At 41.8% G+C, this 26,959-nt stretch overlaps 1 protein-coding gene across 11 annotated transcripts in view; it reads right to left on the reverse strand.

The window, feature by feature from the left end:
* Positions 1-26,959, reverse strand: part of gulp1a (GULP PTB domain containing engulfment adaptor 1a) — a 411,215-nt gene that overhangs the window by 110,926 nt on the left and 273,330 nt on the right. For all 11 annotated transcript variants that reach the window (XR_011886433.1, XM_072261710.1, XM_072261714.1 and 8 more), the window contains one exon: positions 6,819-6,890. Coding sequence is in view for 10 of the 11 variants with exons in the window: in XM_072261710.1 (XP_072117811.1) it covers positions 6,819-6,890 (72 nt within the window). In the remaining variant the exon portion in view is untranslated. The remainder of the gene's footprint in view (positions 1-6,818; positions 6,891-26,959) is intronic.

Raw genomic sequence — 26,959 nt, forward strand, 5'->3', positions numbered from 1 at the left:
GTGGTGGTATCCCATTGGAGATGGTAGAAGTTCTGGAGAATTATTTGCCGGACGTGGAGGGGTAGGTGAGGAGAAGAGGAGCCCTATCCCTGGTAGGGTGGTGGGTGGATGGGGTGAGAGCAGACATGCATGAAATACTGCGTGAGACTTGCCCAGATTTTATTAGTCAGCTTAAGGTAAAGGAACCCTTAGGAGGCAGTGATTGAATTCATACTGCAACTTTGAGAAGGAGAAGCATAAATCAGATGTATCAGTACTGCAATGGAATAAAGGGAATTGGAGGCATGAGAGAGGAGCACGCCCAGTTCGATTAGAGGGGGATACTGGAAAGGATGATGGCAGAATAGGGGTGGCTGAAGTTTCTGGAAATCGTTCACAAGGTGCAGGATAGATATGTCCCACTGAAGTAGTTCTCAAACTGCAGGTCTAGGTAATCGTAGCTGACAAAGGAATTTAAGGACTACATAAAAGCCAAGGAAAGGGCACATAAGGTAGCAAAAGTGTGTGGGAAGTTGAATGATTGGGAAGCTTTTAAAATCAAACAAGATGCAACTAAAAAAGCTATTAAGGGAGAAAATGAAATATGAGGGCAAACTAGAGCATAACATAAAGCAAAATACCAGAAGTTTTTTCAGTTATATGAAGAATAAAAGAAAGACGAGAGTTGATTTTGGACCATTGGAAAATAATGCTGGTGAGGTAGTAATGGGGGACAAAGAAATGGCAGAGGAATTTAGTAAGTACTTTACGTCAGCCTTTACTATGGAAGACACAAGCTGTATGCCAGAATTCTGTGAGTGTCAGGGAGCAGGAATGAGTGCCATTACTATTACAAAGGAGAAAGTGCTAGGCAAACTCAAAGGTCTGAAGGTGGATAAGTCACCTTGACCACATAGACTACATCCCAGAGTCCTGAAAGAGGTTGCTGAAGAGAAACCAGATGCACTGGTCATGATCTTTTAAGATTCAATTGATTCTAGCATGGTCCTAGAGGATCGGAAAATTATAAATGTCACTCCCCTCTTTAAGAAGGGAGGAAGACAAAAGAGAGGAACTTATAAGCCAGTTACCCTAACCTCAGTGGTTGGAAAAGTGTTGGAGTCCATTATTAAGGCTGAGGTTTTGGGGTACATGGAGACAAATGATAAAATAAGACAGAGTCAACATGGTTTTTGTAAAGGGAAATCTTACCTAACAAATCTGTTAGAGTTCTTCAAGGAAGTAACAAGCAGGGTGGACAAAGGAGAGGCAGTGAATGTCATTTACTAAGATTTTCAGAACGCAGTTGATAAGGTGCCTCACATGAAACTGCGTAATGAGATAAAATCCTCTGGTGTTACAGGAAATATATAGGCCTGGATAGAGGAATGGCTGACAGGCAGGAGACAGTGAATGAGAATAAAGGGGGACTTTCCTGGTTGGCTGCCAATGACTGGTGGTGTTCCTCAGGGGTCAGTATTTTGACCACTACTTTTCATAATGTTTGTCAATGACTTAGATAGTGGAATTAATGGCTTGTGACAAATTTTGTTAATGATACAAAAATAGGAGGAGGGGTAGGTAGTGCTGAGGAAGCAATGTGATTGCAGCGGGACTTAAGACAAATATGGAAGAATGGCCATAAAAGTTGAAGATGGGATACAGTGCTAGGAAATGTATGATAATGCATTTTGGTAAAAAAGAACAATAGTGCAAACTATTATCTAAATGGGGAGAAGGTTCAAACATCAGAAGGGCAAAGGGACTTAGGAGTCCTTGTGTAGGACTTCCAGAGGGTTAATTTACAGGTCCTCTATGTCAAAGAAGGCAAATGGAATGTTGGCATTTATTTGAAGGGAAGCAGAATATAAAAGCAAGGAGACAATGCTGAAGCTTTCTATGACACTAGTCAGGTCACACTTAGACAGTATTGTCAACACTTTTGGGCCCCATATCTCAGAAAGGATGTGTTGTCATTGGAGAAAGTCCAGAGGAAATTCACGAGAACTATTCTGGAAATGAAGAGGTTAACATATGAGGAGCGTTTGGCAGCTTTGAGCCTGTCCTCACTGGAACTTAGAAGAATGCGTGGGAATCTCATTGAAACATACTCAGTGTCGAAAGGAATCGATAAGATAGATGTGGAGAGGATGGTTCCTCTGTTGGATGAAATGGCAGAGTAGATTCGATGGGTTGAATGGCCTAATTCTGCTCCTATGTCTTATGATCTTATGACTAAACTTTTTCTTTTTCATACGAAGGCAGATATGGTCCCATGTAGTTGATCCCATTAAGCTACCTGCAACCTAAATTAAACTATTTAATCTGTGATTATTTAATAGTTTTTAAGGTAATTTCTTCAACTAATTCTCAAATACAGCATGACCACATAAGTGATAGCCTCAATGAACAGTGAAAACAATATAGTATTAATTTTATTTTTGCAGGATTTAACATTATTATTAAGTGGTGCTCTGACCTGTCAGTAATTCACTCCTTACACTAACTGAAATGAGAACAAGACATTTAATAATATTTAGGAGAAAAACAGGCAACTGTTGCCAGTGAGAAGTGGCAATACGTTAGATTGCATTGGAAATCCAAAAAAAATTTAGAACTTCGATTCTTCTCTTCTTGATTCTGGAATGCATATATTAAATAAAGTTCCTAATAAAAATAATCCTCAAGTTAACTGAGAATTTACTGCACAAAATTAGTTGATGATAATTCTGGAAGGTCAGATTTGAAGTTAGATTACAGGTTTAGCAGCAGGATTCATGACCGTGGAGGAACAGAGGGATCTTGGGTTCCATGTCCACAGATGTGCTGGCCTTCATTAGTAAGGGTTACACCACTCTTGCCGCATTTTGTACTTAGCTCTAGGCATCTCATTATAAGAAGGATGCGGAAGCCTTGGAGTGGGTGGAAAGCAGGTTTACCAGGATGCTGCCTGGACCAGGGAGCATCTCTTATGAGGACAGGTTGAGCAAGCTTGAGCTTTTCTCTTTGAAGCAAAGAAGGATGAGTGGTGACTTACTAGAGGTGTAAAAGATAAGAGGAAGAGGGTAGATAGCCAGAGATGTTTACCCAGGTGGAAACGGCTACACAAAGGAGCACAATTTTAAGGTGGTTGAGTATAGGAGGATACCAGAGGTGTTTTTTTAAACACAGAGCGTTGGGTGCATGAAACTCCCTGCCAGGAGTGGTGGTAGAGGCGGATATGTTTGCGGCAATGAAGAAAATCTTAGATAGGCACAGGGATAATAGAAAAATATGTAGGAGGGAGGGGTTAGATTAATGTTAGTGTAGGTTAAATGGTTGGTACAACATCGTGGGCCAAAGGGCCTGTACTGTGTTGTAATGCTCTATATTCCATGTTTTCTGATACAGGAGATCTCCACCCCCCCCCCCCCCAAACTCTCATGTGGCCATTTAAGTTTCCACTTTCCATCTCTCATCTGATAATATCTCACACATTTTATTTCATGAGCTTTCAGAAGGAGAGCACCTTTTTGACAGTGACATGCTGAGTTTCAAGGGTTTTCCTTTTTTTTTTATCTCTCTGGGTTGATCTATAGTTCATGTTCTCATCATAAACCAGCTGCCAAACAACCACCAAATACTTCATGTCTGACAATCGAGAAAATGCAGGTGATATAAATGATGAACAGACTATTATAAACATTTCAGTACCTATCAATAACATGCAAAAGCCTCATGACAAACATTATTCAATGAAAATAATATATTTTATGTCCTTTTTATTAACTCCTAGCAATTATTTGGTCATTTTATAATTTCTACAATGCACCATCATTCCATACTATGTGAGTGAAAGATAAAATATTACCTTAAAAACACAATTTCTTAAGAATAAGTTTGTAAATTCTGTCACTTTGGGCTGTCATGAAACACAGACAGCCTTGATGGGTAATGAAGTTTCACAGAGGCACAATGAAAACCATAACTCTATCCAATGACACATCGATCTAATGAGCAATGAGCTGAATCTTACAACTTTGAGTGCATTATATGTAACTGGTGGCCCCAGGTCTCCTTAGGCACATGTGCAGGGAGGAGTACATCCTTACTGGCTACAGCACACTGATCTCTAGTAGCACAAGCTGAGAGATGGAAGGAAGGGCTTCCTACAAACTCAGGACACCCAACCCCTTCAAACTTTGACAGTTAAAGGTCTGCCTCCAGCTTTGACAGCTATAAAACAATGGGGGAATTTTATTAGCTTTTGAACATCTTTGACATTCAGGGATCTCTCAAGACCATACTGAATTTCAACTATTTTTCATTTTTATTTGAAACCACCTAAAGCCTATAAATAATTAAAATGTTAATTTAAACAGAGTCTCCCTTTGACTAATGTCTGCCACCCAATAACTCCCATTGAAATCAATGGGATATTTATCTCAGTCTAATGTGATGGAGGACACTGGATGGAACTCACTAGCCTAAACACTGAGAAATCAGAACAAGGTGGAGTTCCTCACTTGGCTTCATAATAACCAGCACAAGTGTGTTCTGACGGCAAACTATAAAACCTGCAGATTTGGGAAATATGAAAGAAAAACAAAAGAAAATTCTTTAAACACTCAATAGGTTAGAAAGCATCCATGGAAAGTGAAACAAAGCTGACATTTCTGCTTCTGAAAAAGGGTGCTTGACCCGAATTGTTAACTATTTATTTTCCAGAGATGCTACCTGACCTAGTGAGTGTGCTCAGCATTTTCTGCTTTTACCTCAGCGCACTGGTGTAAGGAATAATCTGCTGCTGTTGCCATTAAAATTAGGACTACTGCATTAATCAGGAAACTCTGGCTAGGCTGCATCTGAAGTCTTGTATTCAGTGTTGATTGCCCTATTATAGAAGAGATGTGGAGGCCACAGAGGGAGTGCAGAAAAGGTGCTGCAAGAATCAGAAGGCAGGTATCATAAGGAAATGCCGGACAAACTAGAGTTGTTTTCTCTGGAGTGGTGGAAGCTGAAGGGAGACTCGACAGAAGTCTATAATATTATGAGAGGTGTAATTTTAAGGTGCTTGGAAGTAGGTACAAGGGGGATGTCAGAGGTAAGTTTTTCACACAGAGAGGGGTGGGTGCATGGAATGAACTGCAAGCAAAGGTGGTAGAGACAGATACAGTAGAGACTTTTAGATAGGTACATAGAGCTCAGAGAAATAGAGGGCTATGTGGTAGGGAAATTCTTGGCAGCTGCTAGAGTAGGTTACATAGTTGGCACAACATTGTGGGCTGAAGGGCCTGTAATGTGCTGTAGATTTCTATGTTTCTATGTAAATGGAGGGAGGAGAAGATGGTGGCGCGACGCAGCACGCGCGGCCTCTCCAGTGAACGATATCGTATTTGTAAGTAGGATGCAGTGCACAATTCTGATTTGATGGAGACAGGTGTGAGAAGCACAGAGGAACATCTGCAGAAACGTCTGAAATGCCCGGTTTGCTGCCGCTGCTACTGTGCGATCCAGAATCTCCGGAGGGGAAGGCCCCAAATCCTCGGCTTTGCCTGTTGCTGGCGGCCGGGGTTGGGGTCAAAGCGCTTGGCAGAGATGGTGCTCGGTGCTCAGTGTCGGAGGGCTGGTCAGAGGCTCGAAGTTTTCAGACGGACTCAGAGTCGGACTGTGGTTGGGTGCTTCCAGGATGCTGCATCGGCAAGTTTGCGGCGCTGAAAGCTTATGGCAGGGAGAGTTTTCTTCCTTCTTCCGTCTGCGTGAGATGATGGGACTTTCGAGAGACGTTGAGACTTTTTTTTTACCATGCCCATGGTCTGTTCTTTACCAAATTACGGTATTGCTTGCACTGTTTTAACTATATAATTATGTGTTTTTTGTCAGTTTTTCAGTCTTGGTCTGTCTTGTGTTTCTGTGATATCACACTGGAGGAACATTGTGTCATTTCTTAATGCATGCATTACTAAATGACAATAAAAGAGGACTGCATGTCCTCATAATCTAAAATCTAAATGGAGTGGACAGCCAGTATCACTCTTTCAAGATCAAAATGACTAGAGGGCATATATTTAAAGTAAGGAGGGGAAAGTTCAAAGGAGATATGTGGGGCAAGGTTTACAAAGTAGAGAGTGGTCAGTACCTGGAATACATTGCCAGGAATGGTGGCAGAATTTATTAGAGTTATGTAAGTGGCTCTTAGATAAGCACATGAATATGCCAGAGACCGGAGGATTATGGGCCATGTGCAGGTAGAAGGGATTAAGTGACATTTGTTGAATTATTCCAGTACAACATCACAGGCCAAAGGGACTGTTCTTGTGCTATAAGAGTTCTATGTTCTATTTGACAGGGAAAAATTAAACCTTTGAAAACAGTCAATGTCAGTATATTAAGTCCAGTTTGGGGATTCAGGATTTCTCTCTAAACTTTTGTGCTTCTGACCTATATCCTTGCAAATTACTGGATTCACTTTATGACCTTCAGATCCCTACAAAAGAGAAGAAAAACAAATACATCTTTGAGGAATAAATGCATTTATTCATTTGGATGAAGGAGATGAGACTTTGGTGTATGAAGTGAAAGTTAATGAACAGATAAATTGTGTGAAAATTGTTGCTTCACTAATTAATTGCAATCAAAGCCTAACACCATATTTCTTCCCGAAAAATTGCATAAATTAAGCACCTTAACGCATTCGAACTCCGACAGTTAAGAAGCTATTTTTCTGATTGATTTTAAATGCACACACATCCAGTAACCAGTTAGGGGCATCAGTGGGCCAAGGAAGAGGTTAACTTTAGCCTCAGTGAGAAATATATCAGGCAAGATTTACAGGAGTAGTAAATCAAGTTAACTTGTACCTTGAGTTTGCGAACAGCATCCTTTGCACTTTCAGTACCCTTTGGTTGTTCGACTTCAGCATTGCCAAGAAACTGAAAGAGATCATTGTAATTATTTTAAAAAAAGACCATTTTTATGCATGTAAACATAACATTGACCTTTGAATCATTAGGTAACATTTATTTAATTCTCATCTGGTATGATACAGGTAATCATTCTCTACCACATTTACTGTATTAAAATAACTAATATAGAAAAACAACAATTTTCAGCAAAGATTTTTTTAAATTACAGATTTTGAATGCCTGAATTATGGACAGAACATACATGTGAGTGAGTGTTTCAGAGGCCAGAGGAATGTGTTTACCGGCTGCTGTGGGCATTTGCCGCTGGGAGGAAACCCACAATTTCCATGTGCCTTCTCTGTGAGCTGCGACAATTGGAGGCTGGGTCAAACTGGGCAGATCTTATGGAATCAGTGAGCCCTCTGCATACTTGCTCCCTCTGCTGCAACAGCTGTTTCTGTCATTCTCTCCCACACATTGTTTTTCTCCATTCCTGACTAGTGGGTGGCTTGGTTTTCAAACACTTTCAAGATGAATAACCCGAGGACTGTCTGTACCCTTTTTTGAAGATGTAATGCAAACACACAAAACAGAGCACCTCACTAGTCCAAAAATATTGTAACTGCTTCCTCGGCCCATGTATTTAATCACCTCGTCTACTGACTGCTCTATTCTCCTTCCCGATGGTAACAATGAGAAGAGGGCATGCCCTGGGTGATGGGGATCCTTAATGATGGATGCTGCCTTCCTGAGGTAGTGCTCCTTGAAGATGCCTTGGATACTATGGAGGCTAGTACCCATGATGGAGCTGACTAATTTTACAAGTCACTATGCTCTTCATGGTGCATCTATAGATGTTTGAGTGTTTTAGGTGACGTAAACCAATAGCCACTGTCTTCTTTATAGTGCATAGATATGTCAGGACTAGATTAGGTCCACAGAGATAATGACACCCAGGAACTTGAAATTGCTCACGCTCTCCACTTCTGATCCCTCTATGTGGATTGATGTGTGTTCCCTTGTCTTGCCCTCTCTCTGAAGTCTACAATCAACTCTTTGGTCTTACTGATGTTGACAGCAAGGTTGTTGCAACAAAACTACTCAACTAGCTGGCATATCTTGCTCTTGTACACCCTCCCATCGCCATCTGTAATTCTGCCAACAATTACTGTATTATCAGCAAATTTATAGATGGCATTTGAGCTACGTCTAGCCACACAAACATGGGTGTAGAGACAGTACTGCAGTGGGCTAAGCACACACCCACGTGGTGCACCACTGTTGATCGTCAGAGAGGTGGAGATGTTATTACCAATCTGCAGAGATTCTAGTCCTCTGGGTAGGAAGTCGAGGATCCAGTCACAGAGGTAGGAACAGAGCCTAGGTCCTGTAGCTCTTTGATCAGGACTATAGGAGGCCGCATCAGGCGGAAGGTTGATCCCCACGGAAGGGCACAACTCGGCAAATGAAGGCCCCATGGAAGGACTGAGTTCAAGCTGCTGGCTCTCCTTGATGCTGACGTGTGACTATTATCAGTGTGCACTGTAGTTTATATTGGTCTCCTTCAGTTTGTCTGTGTTTTTGTTCTTGTTGCTGATTGGCTAGTGGATGAAATGTTACTTTTTTTTAAGTGAGGGAGGGAGTTGGGTGTTTGATGTTATTGTCACTGTTCTTTTGTGTGGGAGGAGCTTGGGGTGTGGCGTTTGTAGTTTTAGCTGCCATGTCCAGGTGGGCGATCTGTTAATTTTTTGGGTGGGGGAGAGAATGGGGGGGGTTTAGTTTGACAGTTTTGTTTATTTTTCTTCTCGTGCTGGGGAGGGGCCTCAAAAGCTTTCATCATTTTTCTGTGTTTTATGACTATCTGCAGAAGACAAATCTCAGAGTTGTACTCTGTGTAATACTTCGATAATAAAATGAGCCTTTGTAGGAATGATAGTGTTAATCACTGAGCTACAGTCAATAAACAGCATCCTAACACAGGTACTTGGATTGTCCAGGTGATCCAAAGGCCGCATGGAGAGCCGTTGAGATCGCATCCGCCGTAGACCTATTGTGGTGGTGGGCAAATTGCAGTGGGTCCAGGACCTTGCTGAGGCAGAAGATGATTCTACCCATGACCACCTCTCAAAGCATTTCATCACTGTTGCAGTACGTGCTACTGGACGATAGTCCTTAAGGCAGTTCATACTGCTCTTCTTGGACATTGGGAACAAACAGTTCTCAGAAGTCCACAGACGAATGTACTGCAGGGCAGCCCCAAAGGGAGGCACCAACCCCCAGTTGAGCATGGATGCCATGCCACACCACCTCCAATGTCTCTCCTCTTGGACTGCTGCATAGGCAAGACCACGGTCTAAGACATACTCCTAGCTACAACCGAGGCCATGCAGCTCGTTGGTCTCGCCAATAAACCACTGAACCAGAGTTGCAGTATTTTACATTACCAATGTCCAACAGAGTCTTGCAAATGCAAGAAAAATGTCCAAGAAAATCACTCGTTATTAGTCTGCACACTTCCTCTGTGCAACGACTCCAACGCCTTTCTGTAGCAGGCAACACAATCTGCACCAGATCAAACTCTTCTAGCTCCTCTGCCAACGTGCATCTGGCTGATGGGGTAGACCAGCAGTACTTGAAGTTCTTAATTTCCAGCATTATCTCATGGTTGTAAGAAAGACATTTTAAAAAGACTATTGGTTGGTCTCGGAGAGGTAGCTGTGTCCCAGCACGCTGCCTCTTACTGGAAAGGGCAGTGGACAACATGGCAGACAAGCTTGCTGACCATTGAGGCCACTAAGGGAAGGGCAAGAGCATAAATTGTAAAGTATTTCGGGCTAGTGGCAGTTCCAGCTACGTGGTCAAGTCCATTCTGGACCAAAACATAAGAACTGTGGTGCATTTTTGATCAGTTGCAAGACTCCACATCAGTACAACATCCAATCCAGAAAATAAAGGTGTTCCAAGTGGCTTATCTGGAATTATATAAAAAAAAAGCTCTACTCTTTCCAAGTTCATAAATATCTAAAAAACTTATCTTAGGCACATTTGCGCAAAGTTTCTGAAGAGAATGTGCTTGGTAAATGATCCATTCTTGTCAGTCCAGTAATGGAACAAGGGAGCTTTGGGTGACACAACAAGGCCAGTAGAAGACTCCAGTGCCCACTCTAGTAGCTCTGGAACATACGGGAATGAAAAATCCTGACCGATCATTTCTGTGGCACGACATCCTGCTCCTGCAAATAAGGAGCTCAGAAACATCACTGCTGTATGCAGTGCCTTGTGCATTTACATTTTACGCTGTTTATCTTTCCCCAGCTTGGGTATTTATTTAGAATGAAACAGAATCGATGCCAGCAACATCTGCTTGCACAGAAAGAAAAATGGGATACTAGCATTTAAACAAAAGCAATAATCCTGTCTAACTTTTCGCCTCTAAATTCACAAGGAAGTATAATGGAATTTAGTTTTCAAAAAATGTTTTAAAAAATGGTTGTTTTAGGATTAAAATGTAATTGATTCATATTATTTTAGTGATTAAATATAAGCAATCAAATTCATTCCTCTTTAGACAAACTTAGGTAAGCATGAAAAATCAGATCATGAGTAGAAAAAAAAAGGTTTACATGAATTTATAATGACGAGAAAAAGTGCTGGAGCAAATAAACAAATACTTTGGTTTTGTCTTCATGGAAGAATACACAAGTAACTGCAGAAAACGTATGAATCAAGATGCTAAGACAAAGGAGGAATAAAAGAAAATTCTTCATGTTTAAACAGTAGTGCTAGTGGTACTCAGCAGGCCAGGCAGCATCTACATGAAGAGGTAGAGTCGGTGTTTCAGGCCGAGACCCTTCGTCGAGTCCTGACGAAGGGTCCCGGCCCGAAACGTCAACTGTACCTCTTCCTATAGATGCAGCCTGGCCTGCTGCATTCATCAGCAATTTTTATGTGTTGCTTGAAATTCCAGCATCTGCAGACTTTCTCGTGCTAGTAGTATTAATGGGATTAAAATTGATAAATCCACAGAACCAAATAAACAGCATCTCTAAAACAGAAAACCAAGGGAACAGTGGATACAACACACAAAAAATTCTGGACTCAGCAGCCAGGCAGCATCTATGGAAAAGAGTAAACAGTCAACATTTCAGGTTGGGACCCTTCATCAGGACCAATGAAGGGTCTCGGCCTGAAATGTCGACTGTTTACGCTTTTCCATAAATCCTGCCTGGTCTGCTGAGTTCTCCCAGAATTTTGTCACGTGTTGCTTGCATTTCCAACATCTGCAGAATTTCTCTTCTTTGTGAAACAGTGGATGCATTGGTTGACACCTTCTGAAGTTCAATAGATTATGGAATTGTTCCGACAGACTGAAGATTGCCAAAAGGAACGCCACTACGTAGTGAAAGGAGAAAGAAAGGGAACAGTTTCAAACATTTTGTTAGCTTATTGTCAGTGCAATGAAAACTCTAGAGTTTATTATGCAGGTTATGATAACAGGACTCTTAGAAAATATCAACAGAGTTTAAATAAGTCAACATGGATTTGTGAAAGGATAATCACATAGACATGGGAAATCTGGATCTTCAGAAAGCCTTGACAGAAGATTCATGTAAGAAGTTAGTATGCAAAGTTAAAGTTGAGTTTATTGACATATGCACACGTTGTCAGACTGTCATATGCACATGTATACAAAGGTGCAATGAAAATCCTATTTGCAGCAACTTTACAGGCACACAGCACCGTTAAGAACCATTCACAAGAACAAAATAAAATTAATCATAAATTATGCAGGATTTCTACAGAAAAGAACACAGGATAGATTCATGAATGTTATATTGATACATATTGAAAATTGATTGATGGACGGAAACAGGCTCGGGATTAGATTGATCTTCTGGATGGTAGCAGGTGTACTCCAGAATCAGTATTGAGCCTCAGCTTTTCACAACATATACGAATAACTTGGATGATGGAATGTGATGTGATGATGTGATATTTAGAAACATAGAAAACTTACAGCATGAATACACGCCCTTCGGCCCACAAAGCTGTGCCAAACATGTCCTTACCTTTGAAATTACCTAGGATTACCCATAGCCCTCTACTTTTCTGAGCTCCACGTACCTGTCCAGGAGTTTCTTAAAAGACCCTATCATATCTGCCTCCGCCACTGTTGCCGGCAGCCCATTCCACTCACTTACCACTCTCTGCGTAAAAAACTTACCCCTGACATCTCCTCTGTACCTACTTCCAAGCACCTTAAAAATGTGCCCTCTCGTGTTAGCCATTTCAGCCCTGGGAAAAAGCCTCTGACTAACCACATGACCAATGCCTCTCATCATCTTATACACCTCTATCTGGTCCCCTCTCATCCTCTGTCATTCCAAGGAAAATAGGATGAGTTCACTCAACCTATTCTCATAAATATGTTCCCCAATCCAGGCAACACTCTTGTAAGTCTCCTCTGCACCCTTACTATGGTTTCCACATCCTTCCTGTAGTGAGGTGACCAGAACTGAGCACAGTACTCCAAGTGTGGTCTGACCGGGGTCCTATACAGCTGCAACATTACCTCTCAGCTCTTAAACTCAATCCTACGATTGATGAAGGCCAATGCACCGTATACTGTCTTAACCACAGAGTCAACCTGTGCAGCAGCTTTGAGTGTCCTATGGACTCAGACCCCAAGATCCCTCTGATCCTCCACACTGCCAAGAGTCTTACCATTAATACTATATTCTGCCATCATATTTGACCTACCAAAATGAACCACCTCACACTTAACTGGATTGAACGCCATCTGTTACTTCTCAGCCTAGTTTTGTATCCTATCAATGACCCACTGTAACCTCTGACAGTCCTCCACACTATCCACAACACACCCAACCTTTGTGTCATCAGCAAATTTACTAATCCATCCCTCCACTTCTTCATCCAGGTCACTTATAAAAATCACAAAGAGTAAGGGTCCCAGAACAGATTTCTGAGGCACACCGCTGGTTACCGACCTCCATGCAGAATATGACCTGTCTACAACCACTCTAAGCCTTCTGTGGGCAAGCCAGTTCTGGATCCACAAAGCAATGTCCCCTTGGATCCCATGCCTTACATTCTCAATAAGCCTTGCATGGCGTACCTTATCAAAAGCCTTGCTGAAATCCATATACACTACATCTATGGTTCTACCTTCATCAATGTGTTTAGTCACATACTCAAAAAATTCAATCAGGCTCGTAAGGCACGATCTGCCTTTGACAAAGCCACGCTGACTATTCCTAATCATATTATGCCTCTCCAAATGTTCATAAATCCAGCCACTGAAGTAAGACTCACTGGTATATAATTTCCTGGGCTATCTCTACCCGCTTTCTTGAATAACAGAACAACATCCACAACCCTCCAATCCTCTGGAACCTCTCCTGTCCCCATCAATGATGCAAGGATCATCACCAAAGGTTCAGCAATCTCCTCCCTCGCTTCCCATGGTAGCCTGCGGCACATCTTGTCTGGTCCCAGTGACTTATCCAACTTGATGCTTTCCAAAAGCTCCAGCACATCTTAATATCTACATACTCTAGCTTTTCAGTCCGCTGTAAATCATCCCAACAATCGCCAACATCCTTTTCCATAGTGAATACTGAAACAAAGTACTCATTAAGTACCTCTGCTATCTCCTCCAGTTCCATTCACACTTCTCCACTGTCACACTTGATTGGTCCTACATTTTCAATGACAATTTCTACATTTATCAATGACAACTTAGACATGGGTGAAATTGAGAGTTGGAGGGAGAGTGCAAATGAGCTTCAAGGTAACTGAGATATGGTGAGGAAGTGAATAAATGCAGCAAAATGAATGGATTGTGAAGTTACTTCACCCTGAGAGGAAGAACAGAAAGAATGGTGACTAATTGGGAAATGCCGATTGACAGAGGAACCTGGTTGTCCTTGTACACAAGTCACTGAAAGGGAGTGTGCAGGTGCAAAAAGCAATGAAGACAACAAATAGTATATTAGCTTTTATTAAGTACAAGAGTATGGATATCTTACTACAATTATATAACACCTAAGTGAGACCACACCTGGAGTAGCATGTATTGTTCTGGCCTTCAAATCTAAGATACACTTGTGCAGCAGATGCTACTAGACCAACTCCAAGGATGGTAGGACTGTGATACAAGGAGAGACCATAAGACGATAAGACATAGGAGCGGAATTAAGCCATTCAGCCCATCAAGTCTGCTCTGCCATTCCATCATGGTTGATCCCAGATCCCACTTGACCCCATACACCTGCTTTCTTGCCATATCCTTTGATGCCCTAACCAATCAGGAAACTATCAACTTCCACTTTAAATATACCCATGGACTTGGCCTCCACTGCAGTCTGCGGCAGAGCATTACATAGATTCACCACTCTCTGGCTAAAAGAATTCCTCTTTACCTCTGTTCTAATAAGTCACCCCTCAATTTTGAGGCTGTGCCCTCTGGTTCTGGATACTCCAATCATAGGAAGCATCCTCTCCATATCCTCCTTATCTACTCCTTTCAGCATTCGGTAGGATCCCCATGCATTCTTCTAAATTCCATTGAGTACAGGCTCGAAGCTACCAAATGCTCTTCAAACATTAACCCTTCACTCCTGGAATCATCCTCGTGAACCTCCTCCAGACTCCTTCCAATGTCAACAGATCCTTTCTGCGATATGGGGCCCAAATCTGTTGACAATACTCCAAATGAAGCCTGACTAGTGACTTACAAAGCCTCAGCATTATCTTCTTGATTTTATATTCTACTGCCTTTGAAATAAGTGTCAACATTGCATTTGCCTTCTTTACCACAGGTTCAACCTGTAAATTAACCTTCTGGGAGTCTTGCAGAGGGCTAAGTCCCCTTGCACTTGAGTAGAGGTTAGATCTACTCAGCCTGTATTTACAAGGTTTTAGAAGAAAGACAGCGGCTCTCACTGAAACTCAAAATTCTGAATGGGCTTGTCAGGCTGGCTGCATACAGATGATGTTCTGAGCAATAATATCCAGAAAAAGTAGTCACAATGCCTAGAAATGAGAGGAAGAAGAGGTAGTGAAACTATTCTATCTTCCATGGCAGAAAATGGACAGATTTTTCGACAGGAAAGAAAACAAAGTGTATGGGGAGAACACTGAAAGATGGTTTCACAATAAAGGAGCAGCCATGATAAACAGACTCATCTTCCCATTTTTCCACATTGCTATGTTTCTGCAATAAAACTGCAAAATACCTCACATTTTGCCAGACTTCAATAATTCCCTTAAGGAGTGCAGAACGGTCAGTACCTAAATCCAACTTTCCTGCAATACAATTCAATGAAATGTCAGTAGAATGACCAATCTAACATGATGGTCCATGGCATCCTCTGCTGCCTCATATCCCATCTGGGTAGCCTCCAACCTGACAGCAAGAACATCGATTTCTCTGATTTCCCGTCATTTCTCACCCCCCCCCACCTATTCTGACTCCCCTCATACCCCTTCTCTTCTCCTCACATACCTCCCTCCAGTGCCCCTCCTCCTTTTTCTCTCTTGGTCCACTCTCCTCCCTGATCAGATTCTTTCTTTTTCAGCTCTTTATCTTTTCTACCTACAACCTCCCAACATATTACTTCATCCACCCTCCCCCACCCACTCACCTTCCCCCTCACCTGGCTTCACCTACCACCTTGGATTTGCACGCCTTCCCTTCCCCCACCACCTTATTCTGGCTTCCTCCCTCCTTCTATCTAGTCTTGATGAAGGGTCTAGGCCCGAAATATTGACTGTTTATTCCATTCCATAGAAGCCACCTGATGAGCTGAGTTCCTCCAGTATTTTGTGTGCATTAATCTGGATTTCCAGCATCTTTAGAGTCACTTCTGTTTAAGATTCACTGCAGTAACCTACATTTTCACAGAGAGTTTCAAACATGACCTACTTTCAATACTTTCATGCTACTCAGGAAGGAATATTGCACACATATATAATGCAAACTCCAATACAGAAGATTGTACACCATTAACTCACACTGAGCATGTGGTCACCAACACATTAAAAGCATAACCATTCAGTTAACATCCCATCAAAAGTGAAAGCATTATCAAATTTCTAAATAACTGAATTATCAATGACACCTTGAAGAACTTCAAGCAACACACACAAAATGCTGGAGGAACTCAGCAGGCTAGGCAGCATCTATGGAAAAAAGTAAACAGTCGACGTTTTGGGCCGAAACCCTTCAGCAGGATTGAGAGTTGGTCGGATTTCCAGCACCTGCAGATTTTCTCTTGTTTACAAATACAGATCGCAAATCAAAGCAATGGCAAGTAATTTATTTATTTTGCTTTTTCCAAGCTTAGATCTTTGTTCATGCATCAAGATTTATTTTGACTGATTAGTGATCATTAGACTGCTTTGGATAACCAGTAGTTAATAAATAATTCAGTCATTTTTAACCACACATTTCCAATGAATCTTGCCTAATCATAAACATAATTTTAAAATCTGACAGTACAGGACTCCATAAGGCTTAATTTGCAAGGTGAGTTGGTGATAAGGAAGGCAAAAACGATGTTAGCATTTATTTTGAGAGGACTGGAATATAAAAGCAAGAATGTAACTGTAACCGGGTGACCATAGAATATCATTTTTTATTGTTAAAGTGCACTTATGTATTCATCTTGATAATGCTAAAATAGCAACCTGTGCCTTTAAGAGAAAACGGTGATGTCATTTTGTATGAGTGGAGTAGAACAAAGAGTTGCCATGTTCTAGAAAGGATAACGTTCGAATGCTTTTCCCAGGTTTGGTGATGAAAGGTAAAATAATATTTGATAATATCCATGTAATTTTGTTTATACTTGTTTGCAAATCTAGAATACCAATAATTTGATGTGTTTCACGTGTTTAGATTTTCACCAGTAAATTGATCAGCGCTGGATAGCGTGATTACGAGGTTCCTTAATCAGCCTACTAGGTTAGTCTTTTTAGTAATTCAACTGCAAGGCAATCTACCGTAAAAGTTTATTTGGCTTTCTTCACTGTTTCATAACCGAATGTGAATGTAACATAGTAATGTGAATGTATTAATCTCTGTTCACGCAATGTGAGCGAGGAGAACTCATTTCGAGGTCTAGCCTATATGTGTTTGGAAGTTAAGCACGTGTGTGCCAAATGTGAGTATATCTCTTTGCTGAGATGAGATGTATCTATTCATATTTTTGATGTTATGTATACGGTACAAGCTTTCTTCACCACCATATCCACATGAGATTCCACCATATCCACATGAGATTCCACCTTCAGGGAACTGTGCACCATTATTCCTAGATCTCTCTGTTCTACTGCATTCTTCAATGCCCTACCATTTACCGTGTATGTCCTATTTTGATTCGTCCTACCAAAATGTAGCACCTCACTTCTATCAGCATTAAACTCCATCTGCCATCTTTCAGCCCACTCTTCTAACTGGCATAAATCTCTCTGCAAGCTTTGAACACCTGCTTCATTATCCACAACACCACCTAACTTAGTATCATCTGCATACATACTAATCCAATTTACCACCCTATCATCCAGATCATTAATATATATGACAAACAACATTGGACCCAGTACAGATCCCTGAGGCACACCAGAAGTCACCGGCCTCCAACCTGGCAAACAGTTATCCACCACTACTCTCTGGTATCTCCCAACCAGCCATTGTTGAATCTATTTTACTACTTCAATATTAACACCTAACAGTTGAACCTTCCTAACTACCCTTTCGTGTGGAACCTTGTCAAAGGCCTTACTGAAGTCCATATAGACAACATCCACTGCTTTACCCTCGTCAACTTTCCTAGTAACCTCTTCAAAAAATTCAGTAAGATTTGTCAAACGAAACCTTCCACGCACAAATCTATGTTGACTGTTCCAAATCAGACCCTCCCTATCCAGATAATTATATATACCATCTCTAAGAATACTTTCCATTAATTTACCCACCACTGACGTCAAACTTACAGGCTGATAATTGCTAGGTTTACTCTTAGAAGCCTTTTTAAACAATAGAACGACATGAGCAATACGCCAATCCTCCAGCACCATCCTCATTTCTAATGACATTTGAAATATTTCTGTCAGAGCCCCTGCTATTCCTACACTAACTTCCCTCAAGATCCTAGGGAATATCCTTTCAGGACCCAGAGACCTATCTGCTTTTATATTCCTTAAAAGCGCCAGTACTTCCTCTTCTTTAATCATCATAGTTTCTATATCTTCCCTATTTGTTTCCCTTACCTTACACAATTCTATATCCTTCTCCTTCGTGAATACCGAAGAAAAGAAATTGTTCAAAATCCCCATCTTTTTTGGCTACACACATAGCTGTCCACCCTGATTCTCTAAGGGACCAATTTTATCCCTCATTATCCTTTTGCTATTAATACAACTGTAGAAACCCTTTGGATTTATTTTCACCTTACTTGCCAAAGTAACCTCGTATCTTCTTTTAGCTTTTCTAATTTCTTAAGATTTTTTTTACATTCCTTATATTCCTCAAGCACCTCATTTACTCCATGCTGCCTATATTTATTGTAGATATCTCTTTTTTACCAAACCAAGTTTCCAATATCCCTTGAAAACCATGGCTCTCTCAAACTTTTAGCCTTTCCTTTCAACCTAACAGGAACATAAAGATTCTGTACCCTCAAAATTTCACCTTTAAATGACCTCCATTTCTCTATTACACCCTTCCCATAAAACAAATTATCCCAATCCACTCCTTCTAAATCCTTTCGCATCTCCTCAAAGTTAGCCTTTCTCCAATCAAAAATCTCAACCCTGGGTCGAGACCTATCCTTCTCCATAATTATATTGAAACTAATGGCATTGTGATCACTGGACTCGAAGTGCTCCCCAACACATACCTCTGTCACCTGACCTATCTCATTCCCTAACAGGAGATCTAACACTGCCCTCCTCTAGTTGGTACCTCTAGGTATTGCTGCAAAAAAATATCCTGCACATATTTTACAAACTCCAAACCATCCAGCCCTTTTACAGTATAGGCTTCCCAGTCTATGTGTGAAAATTAAGATCTCCCACAATCACAACCCTGTGCTTACTACAAATATCTGCTATCTCCTTACAAATTTGCTCCCCTAATTCTTGCTCCCCATTAGGTGGTCTATAATACACCCCTATAAGTGTTACTACACCTTTCCCATTCCACAATTCCACCCAAATAGCCTCCCTAGACGAGCCCTCTAATCTATCCTGCCAGGGCACTGCTGTAATATTTTCTCTGACAAGCAATGCAAAAACTCCCCCTCTTGTCCCTCTGATTCTATCACACCTGAAGCAATGAAATCCAGGAATATTTAGTTGCCAATCACATCCCTCCTGCAACCATGTTTTACTAATAGCTACAACATCATACTTCCAGGTGTCAATCCATGCTCTAAGCTCATCCACCTTTCTTACAATGCTCCTAGCATTAAAATAAATACATTTAAGATATTTTCCACCTCTTACTCTCTGTTGATCAGTGACGGTACAAATAACTTTACTATCTTCTTTTTCTTCCTTCTCTCCTACATCTGTTCCTACACTCTGGTTCTCCTCCCCCCTTATAATGGCGAGAGCTGTTTTTTAAAAAAATTCATGTTGTTATTTTTATTTTGATATCCCTTTCTGCAATAAAAGATCTAAAACAAATAAAGAGATTTAAGACCCGAAAAAGTATTTGTTCTCCCATGTGTGTATTATTTTCCAGGCTACATAATGCTGAGGCTTTATAAGGGATTGGTCAGACCTCACTTGGTGTATTGTGAGGCAGTGTTGGACCTCTTAACCAAGAAAAGATGTGCTGGTATTGGAGAGGGTCCTGAGGAGATTCACAAGAATAAGACCAGAAATAAAAGGGTTAACATATGAGGAGCTTTTGAAAGCTCTGGTCCTATATTCCATGGAGTTTAAAATAATGAGGGGAAATCTCTTTCAAACCTATCACATATTGAAAGGCGCACATAGAGTGGATGTGGAGAGGCTATTTCAAAATCAGATTCAAGTTCAATATCACTGGCACACATCATGAATTTTGCTGGTTTCCAGCAGCAGTACATTATAAGACTTAATAAAATATAAATTACAATAAGAAATATATATATATTTGAAGGGATATACATGGGATCACTGCCCATTCAGAAATCTGATGGCAGAGGAGATGCTGTTCTTGAAAGGTTGAGTGTGTGTGTTCAGGCTTCTGTATCTCCTTTTTGATGGTAGCAATGAGAAGAGTGCGTGTCCTGGGTGATGGGGGTCCTAAATGAATGATGCCGCCTTTTTGAGGCATCGTCATTTGAAGGTGTCCTCAATGCTGGGGAGACTGGCATCCATGATAGAGCTGGCTGAGTTTGCAACTATCTGCAGCTTTCTTTCCAATCCTCTGCAGTGACCCCTTCAATAATGCAACCAGTTAGAATGCTCTCCACAGCAAATTTGGAGAGTCTTTGATGACATGCCAAGTCTCCCCATATTTCTAATGAAATACAGGCACTGCTATGGATTCTTTCTAATTGCATTAACACATTGGGCCCAGAATAGATCTTCACAGATGCTGACACCCAGGAACTTTAAACTGCTGACCCCTTCGACTGCTGTTCCCTCGACTTTCCCATCCTGAAATCCACAATTAATCCCTTGGTTTTATTGATGTTGAGTGCAAGGTTGGTGCTGTGACACCATTCAACCAGCTGATTTATCTCACTCCCGCATGCTTTCTCGTCACCACCTGAAATTTTGTCAATAGTTGCAACATGGACAAATGTATCGACGGTGTTTGAGCTGTGCCAACTCACACAGCCGTAGGTTAGAGAGAGTAGTGCAGTTGTCTAAGCGTGCATTTTTAAGCTGCTCCAAAGTTAATTGTCAGTGAGGATATGTCATTTCCAATCCTCACTAACTGCTCACCTGATGAGGAAGTCAAGGATCCATTTGCAGAGGGAGGTACAGAGACCCAGTGTTCCTATGTTGGGGGAATCTAGAAGTAAACGGCACAGCCTCAGAACAGAAGAATGTCCCTCAAGAACAGATGAAGGGGATCTTTTTTAGCCAGACGGTGGTGTATCTGTGGAATTCATTGCCACAGATGGCTGTGGAGGCCAAAATTATTGGGTATATTTAAAGAGGAGGTTGATAAATATTAGTAAGGGTGACAACCTTCATGATGAGAAGGAAGGAGAATGGTGTTAAGCGGGATAATAAATCAACCATGATGGAATGGCAGAGCAGACTCAATGGGCTGAATGGCCTACTTCTGCTCCTATGTCTCATGGTCTGATGGTCAAACTCACAGTTTTTAAACCAGTTATATTATTTGGTGAATCCTATCTTCCAATATTATATTTGGTCGCATTTTGCCAATGTTTCTTTTTACATTTCATCCATAAAAATACAGCTATTTCTAAGCTATGCAAACAATTCACATGGAGTTATAAAGTACAGTTTCAGACTAATAAGTAAAACAAAAATAATTCTGAACAAAAATATTTGCATAGGCAAAGTGTCTCTAAAACTTGAGGCTCCGCTACAGCATAATAGTCATCATAAACAATGTTTTTCTTTGAAATATTAGCCAATAAATTTTCTTGAAATAAGTGAACCAGCAGTCAATTGAGGCAACACTTATACAAAAGACTGATATATCTGTGAGCCAATCATTTAGAAAAGATTACCATGGTATATGTCTAACATTTAATACTTAAAAATAAATGGATTAGAGGATCTTAATACTTTAGTTTAAAAGAGGAAACACAACTTGATGAGTTTGTTTAGAACGCTGACCAATTTTTCCAAGGGTAAGATTTCAGCAATAACTGTCATCCAACCACTAATTAGAATCTATTTCTAGTACGTATAATTGAAACAGCTTATAACAAAACAAAGAATAAAGCTTATAGTTATGCTGGATGAATGACAAAAATGTCCTTCCCCCAACTTTGGCTCTGATATATTGTTCATAAATAGCTTTAGCTGCAAGTAAATCGGAACCAGTAAAGATCTGAAACCCTCCCAAACTCTCCCACCACATTTTGAAGTGACCTCCAATAGGAAGTACCTAACAAACATGTTGCTAGCCAGTTAAAAATGCTTTGAAGCACAAAGGTACAAAGAAACTAAAGAAATGAGGTAATGAAATTAAATTCCAAAATGAAAAAAGGATGGAAAAGAGCAAGACTTAAGAAGCAACTAAATCTTTTAGTTTGTCAAGGCAGAATCCCACGGGGCTCCAATGAATGGACTTCTGTTAAAATACCTAAAAGTTGGCACAACAACAGGAGACGGAAAGCTATGAAGCCTCCAGCGGCTGGCTTGCCAGATGGAAAAAGATGTAGTCTTAACTACATAAAAATGTTTGGAAGGAAAGTTATCTGAAAACAAAAACTGTGAATATGTAAACTAGGATAAGTTCAGTCAAATGATTCAAGGCAGTATAAATCAGAGAAATATAACTGTGATAACTACTTGCTATTCTGTACATAAAATAAATAAATAAATAAATAAATAAATTTAAACAAGATGCCGCCAGTAACTGGCGACTCTGCGCATGCTCTCCCGAGCAAACTGCCCTCTACACCATCCTATACCCAAGAAACCCTTCTAAACTTTCAATCTGCTACATCTAGCAAGATAAACAACACCCTAGCAAAGCTACTGACCCAGCTGGAGACCACCGTGCCAGAATTGCTTCCTGAACTCCGGATCGCACCTGGACCGGACCAGCAAGGCCTGGTCCGAGGCCCACCACGTTCCCGGACACCCGCAGTCTGCTACCATGCCGGAGTGCTTGGAGACACAGCCCATTCTGACCAGCACCTCCCCGGAGCAGACGACCACACAGAAGTGATGTTGGAGACATCAAGGTGCCCCAGACACTTCCGTGGAGCAACCATCGTAAAGCCCCGTTGGTGGACATCCACAGCTGCCGGAAGTGAGGCCTCCGCCGTCGACCTCGGAAATCGAGCCCAAGGCTCGGCTGGAGCAGAGGCCTCTGCAACCGTGACTCAGCTTACGGACTTGTTTCAGCCAGCAGTGCGGCCCTCTGGGATTAAGTGTCGGCTTCGGGACCCAACAAAATCAACAGCCCGGGCCCCCGGCAGCTGGAAGTGACAGCGGAGCCTCCCCCGTCACTCAGTCTGACCCGGAGCGCCCGATGACGCGACCCGCCAATTGATCCCTGCGGGACACGTCCACCAACCTCAAACAGCTGACAACAACACACTGCATCAATGGAAACCTGGAAAGATGCACTATTTACTGAGGAAGTGTGGGAAAAGAGCTGGGCTGCTGGTCAAATTGAAGCTGAGGGGCTTCAGGGTCCCTATGCTCACTATCCTACTAGCTAATGTGCAAGCCATAGAGAACAAGGTGGATGATCTTAAAGGGAGACTCACCTACTGCAGGGAGATGCAGAACTGCTGTGTATACTGTTTCGCCGAGACCTGGCTCTCCCCTGCCACCTCCGACTGTGCCAACTGACCGGAGGGATTTTTGATCCGTCCGATGGACCACACGGCATCTTCGGGCAAGACAAGGGGAGGTGGTGTATGCCTACTGATCTACACTGCATGGTGCTCGGACACAGTGGCACTGACAAGCTCCTGCAGCCCGGACCTGGAACACCTGTCGGTGAAGTGTCGTCCCTACTATCTGCCATGGGAATTCATCTCGGTCATACTGACAGTGGTCTACGTTCCCCCCGCAGGCGGAGGTGCAGTGTGCTCTGAACATACTGTATGCCAACATCAGTGAACTTGAGACCAGGTATCCGGAGGCTTTGCTCATTACATCCGGGGACTTTAACCAGGCCAACCTCAGAAAGGCACTGCCAAAGTTATACCAACATGTCCCCTGCCCCACTAGAGGTCCAAATATAGTTGACCACTGCTACACAGCAGTCAAGGATGCCTACTGTTCCGTCCCACGACCTCACTTTGGAAAATCGGACCATAAGGCCGTACTCCTCCTCCCGGGCTTACAAACAGAAACTGAAGTGGGAGGTCACGGTGTCAAAAGTGGAGTCGCATTGGATGGAGGAAATGGATGAGGTCATCCGTGACTGCTCTGTATCGGTGGACTGGTTAGTATTCAAGGACTCGGCAGCTAACCTCGATGAGTATGCCTCAGCTGTCACGGACTTTATTTGGAAATGCACGGAGGACTGTGTGTCTCGCAAGACTATCCGAGTATTCCCTAACCAGAAACCTTGGATGAATTATGAGGTCAAGCCCCTTTTAAAGGCTAGAGCTGCAGCTTTTAGGTCCGGGGATACCAGTCGCTACACGGAATCCAGGCCTGAACTCCGGAAAGCCATTAAGGGCGCCAAGAGGCAATATCGAGCAAAGTTGGAAGCCAAGGCTGACCAGTGGGATGCCACTAGACTATGGCAGGGTCTAAATGAGATCATTGGGCGCAAAGAAAAGGCTGGGAATATCAACAACTGTGGCGCTTCTCCTCCTGACGAATTTAACATATTCTACGCAGATTCCAACAGAAGAGGAGCGTCTTGCTCCCTCCAGATGAACTGGACCTGGTGGGATCGAGATTCATCGTCACTGAGGAGGACATTAGAAGGGGCTTCCTGAAGGTAAATCCAAGGAAGGCGACGGGCCCAGATGGCATCCCGGGACGGGTTCTCCGGGCCTGTGCAAGCGAGCTAGCTGGAGTGTTTGCTGACATCTTCAACTGCTCCTTGCTTCAGTCTAAGGTCCCCTCATGTTTAAAGAAGGCAACGATAACCCCAGTGCCGAAGAAGAGCAAGGTGGCATGCCTGAATGGCTATCGACCTGTGGTTCTGACATCAATTGCTATGGAGTGCTTCAAGCGATTGGTTATGGCACACATCAACCACAGCCTACCGGTCAACCTCGACGCTTTGCAATTCGCCTACCAGAGCAACAGGTCAACGGCAGATGCCATTTCTCTGGCCCTACATTCCTCCTTAGAACACCTGGAGAATAAAGACACATATGTAAGGCTCCTTTTCATTGACTACAGCTCTGCCTTTAATACCATCATTCCAAATAAACTGATTCTTAAGCTCCGGAACCTGGGCCTTAGCACTCAGGTCTGCAGCTGGATCTTCAACTTCCTCACAGACAGGACCCAGGCTGTAAAAATAGGGGACAAGTTCTCCTCTACAATCACTCTGAGCACCGGTGCCCCACAAGGCTGTGTACTCAGCCCCCTGCTGTACTCACTGTACAACCATGATTGTGTAGCCAAGTTTCCATCAAACTCAATATATAAGTTTGCTGATGACACAACAATCGTAGACCGTATCTCGGGCAATGATGAGTTTGAGTACAGAGAGGAAATTAAGAACCTGGTGGCGTGGTGCGAAGACAATAACCTATCCCTCAACGTCAGAAAGACGAAGGAATTGGTTGTTGACTTCCGAAGGAGTAGCAGACCGCATGACCCAATTTACATCGGTGGTGGTCAAAAGCTTTAAGTTCCTCGGGGTCAATATCACAAATGACCTGACTTGGTCCAAGCAAGCAGAGTCTACTGCCAAGAAGGCCCACCAGCGCCTTTACTTCCTGAGAAAACTAAAGAAATTTGGCCTGTCCCCTAAAACCCTCACTAATTTTTATAGATGCACCGTAGAAAGCATTCTTCTAGGGAGCACCACAACCTGGTATGGAAGTTGTCCTGTCCAAGACCGGAAGAAGCTGCAGAAGATCGTGAACACGGCACAGCACATCACACAAACCAATCTTCTGTCCTTGGACTCACTTTACACCGCACGCTGTCGGAGCAGTGCTGCCAGGATAATCAAGGACACGACCCACCCAGCCAATACACTTTTCGTCCCTCTTTCCTCCGGGAGAAGGCTCAGGAGCTTGAAGACTCATACAGCCAGATTTGGGAACAGCTTCTTTCCAACTGTGATAAGACTGCTGAATGGATCTTGACCCGGATCTGGCTGTACCCTCCAAATATCCCGACCTGCCTCTCGGTTTTTTTGTACTACCTTTCTTTCCATTTTTTTGTTTTCTATTTATGATTTATTATTTAAATTTTTAATATTTACTATTGATTTGTAATCCAGGGAGCGGGAAGCACAGAATCAAATATCGCTGTGATGATTGGACGTTCTAGTATCAATTGTTTGGCAACAATAAAGTATAAAAAAAAACAGCCAGAAATAACAGATAAAAATCCCAAAAATCTAATTAATAATAATAAATCCCACAAGATACATATGGAAACTTAGTTTGATAAAACATTATTCCTAAAATCTTAGCCAGAATTCCATTTCCTTCAGAACTGATCTAAAAAATGGCTATATTTTTTCCTCTTGTTGATGAACTAAAAAAACAAAAAAAAGCTGGAAATACCCAGAAGTTCATGCAATTAATTTCTGTGCTTCTAACGATGCAGGCCGTCCGACCTGCAGAGTATTTCTGGCTTTACTGTTTTCATTCTCAGATTAGAAGTACAGGGAGAACGTTAATCCTTTTCTAACTATTGACTGGCTTTCTACATTTAGTTTTCCTCTTTCATTCAATGGTTGAAGAAATTGTTCTATTATCTTGCAAAACTAAAGGCCGTACTTCTTGAAAAATCAACTATGCTTCCAAAACTTGATAAAAGATAAACTTATTTTGTCAGACGGCTACACAAATTTAACAGTGAAATAAAAGATGGCATTCATAAACTAATTTCCATATAGTACCATTTTGCAAAGGGAATATTAATTTTATTCAATGTATGACTCAGTTTAGACTTCCACATAATTGAATTACATCATCATTACAAGAATATGAATGAAAATTTAAGTTCACGCCAGAGAATAGCTTAATCACAATGATAAAATGATGCAGTTCTATTGATCATTTCACTCTAAATAAACATGGAGCTGAGACTACCACAAAGATAGACAGAATTTGGTATAATGAATTGTTTCCTAAGTGGTTGTTATTTTGCAGCAACGCCAAAGACAAACCAAGACACTAAAACTAATCTCTCAGTTAATACTACATTAGTAATTTTAATTAAGCAGATTGTTTATGTTTTGAGAGTTAGACTCAGTGCAA

Source organism: Mobula birostris, chromosome 6 (genome assembly GCF_030028105.1).
Source record: "Mobula birostris isolate sMobBir1 chromosome 6, sMobBir1.hap1, whole genome shotgun sequence".
In the NCBI taxonomy this organism is placed as follows: Eukaryota; Metazoa; Chordata; class Chondrichthyes; order Myliobatiformes; family Myliobatidae; genus Mobula; species Mobula birostris.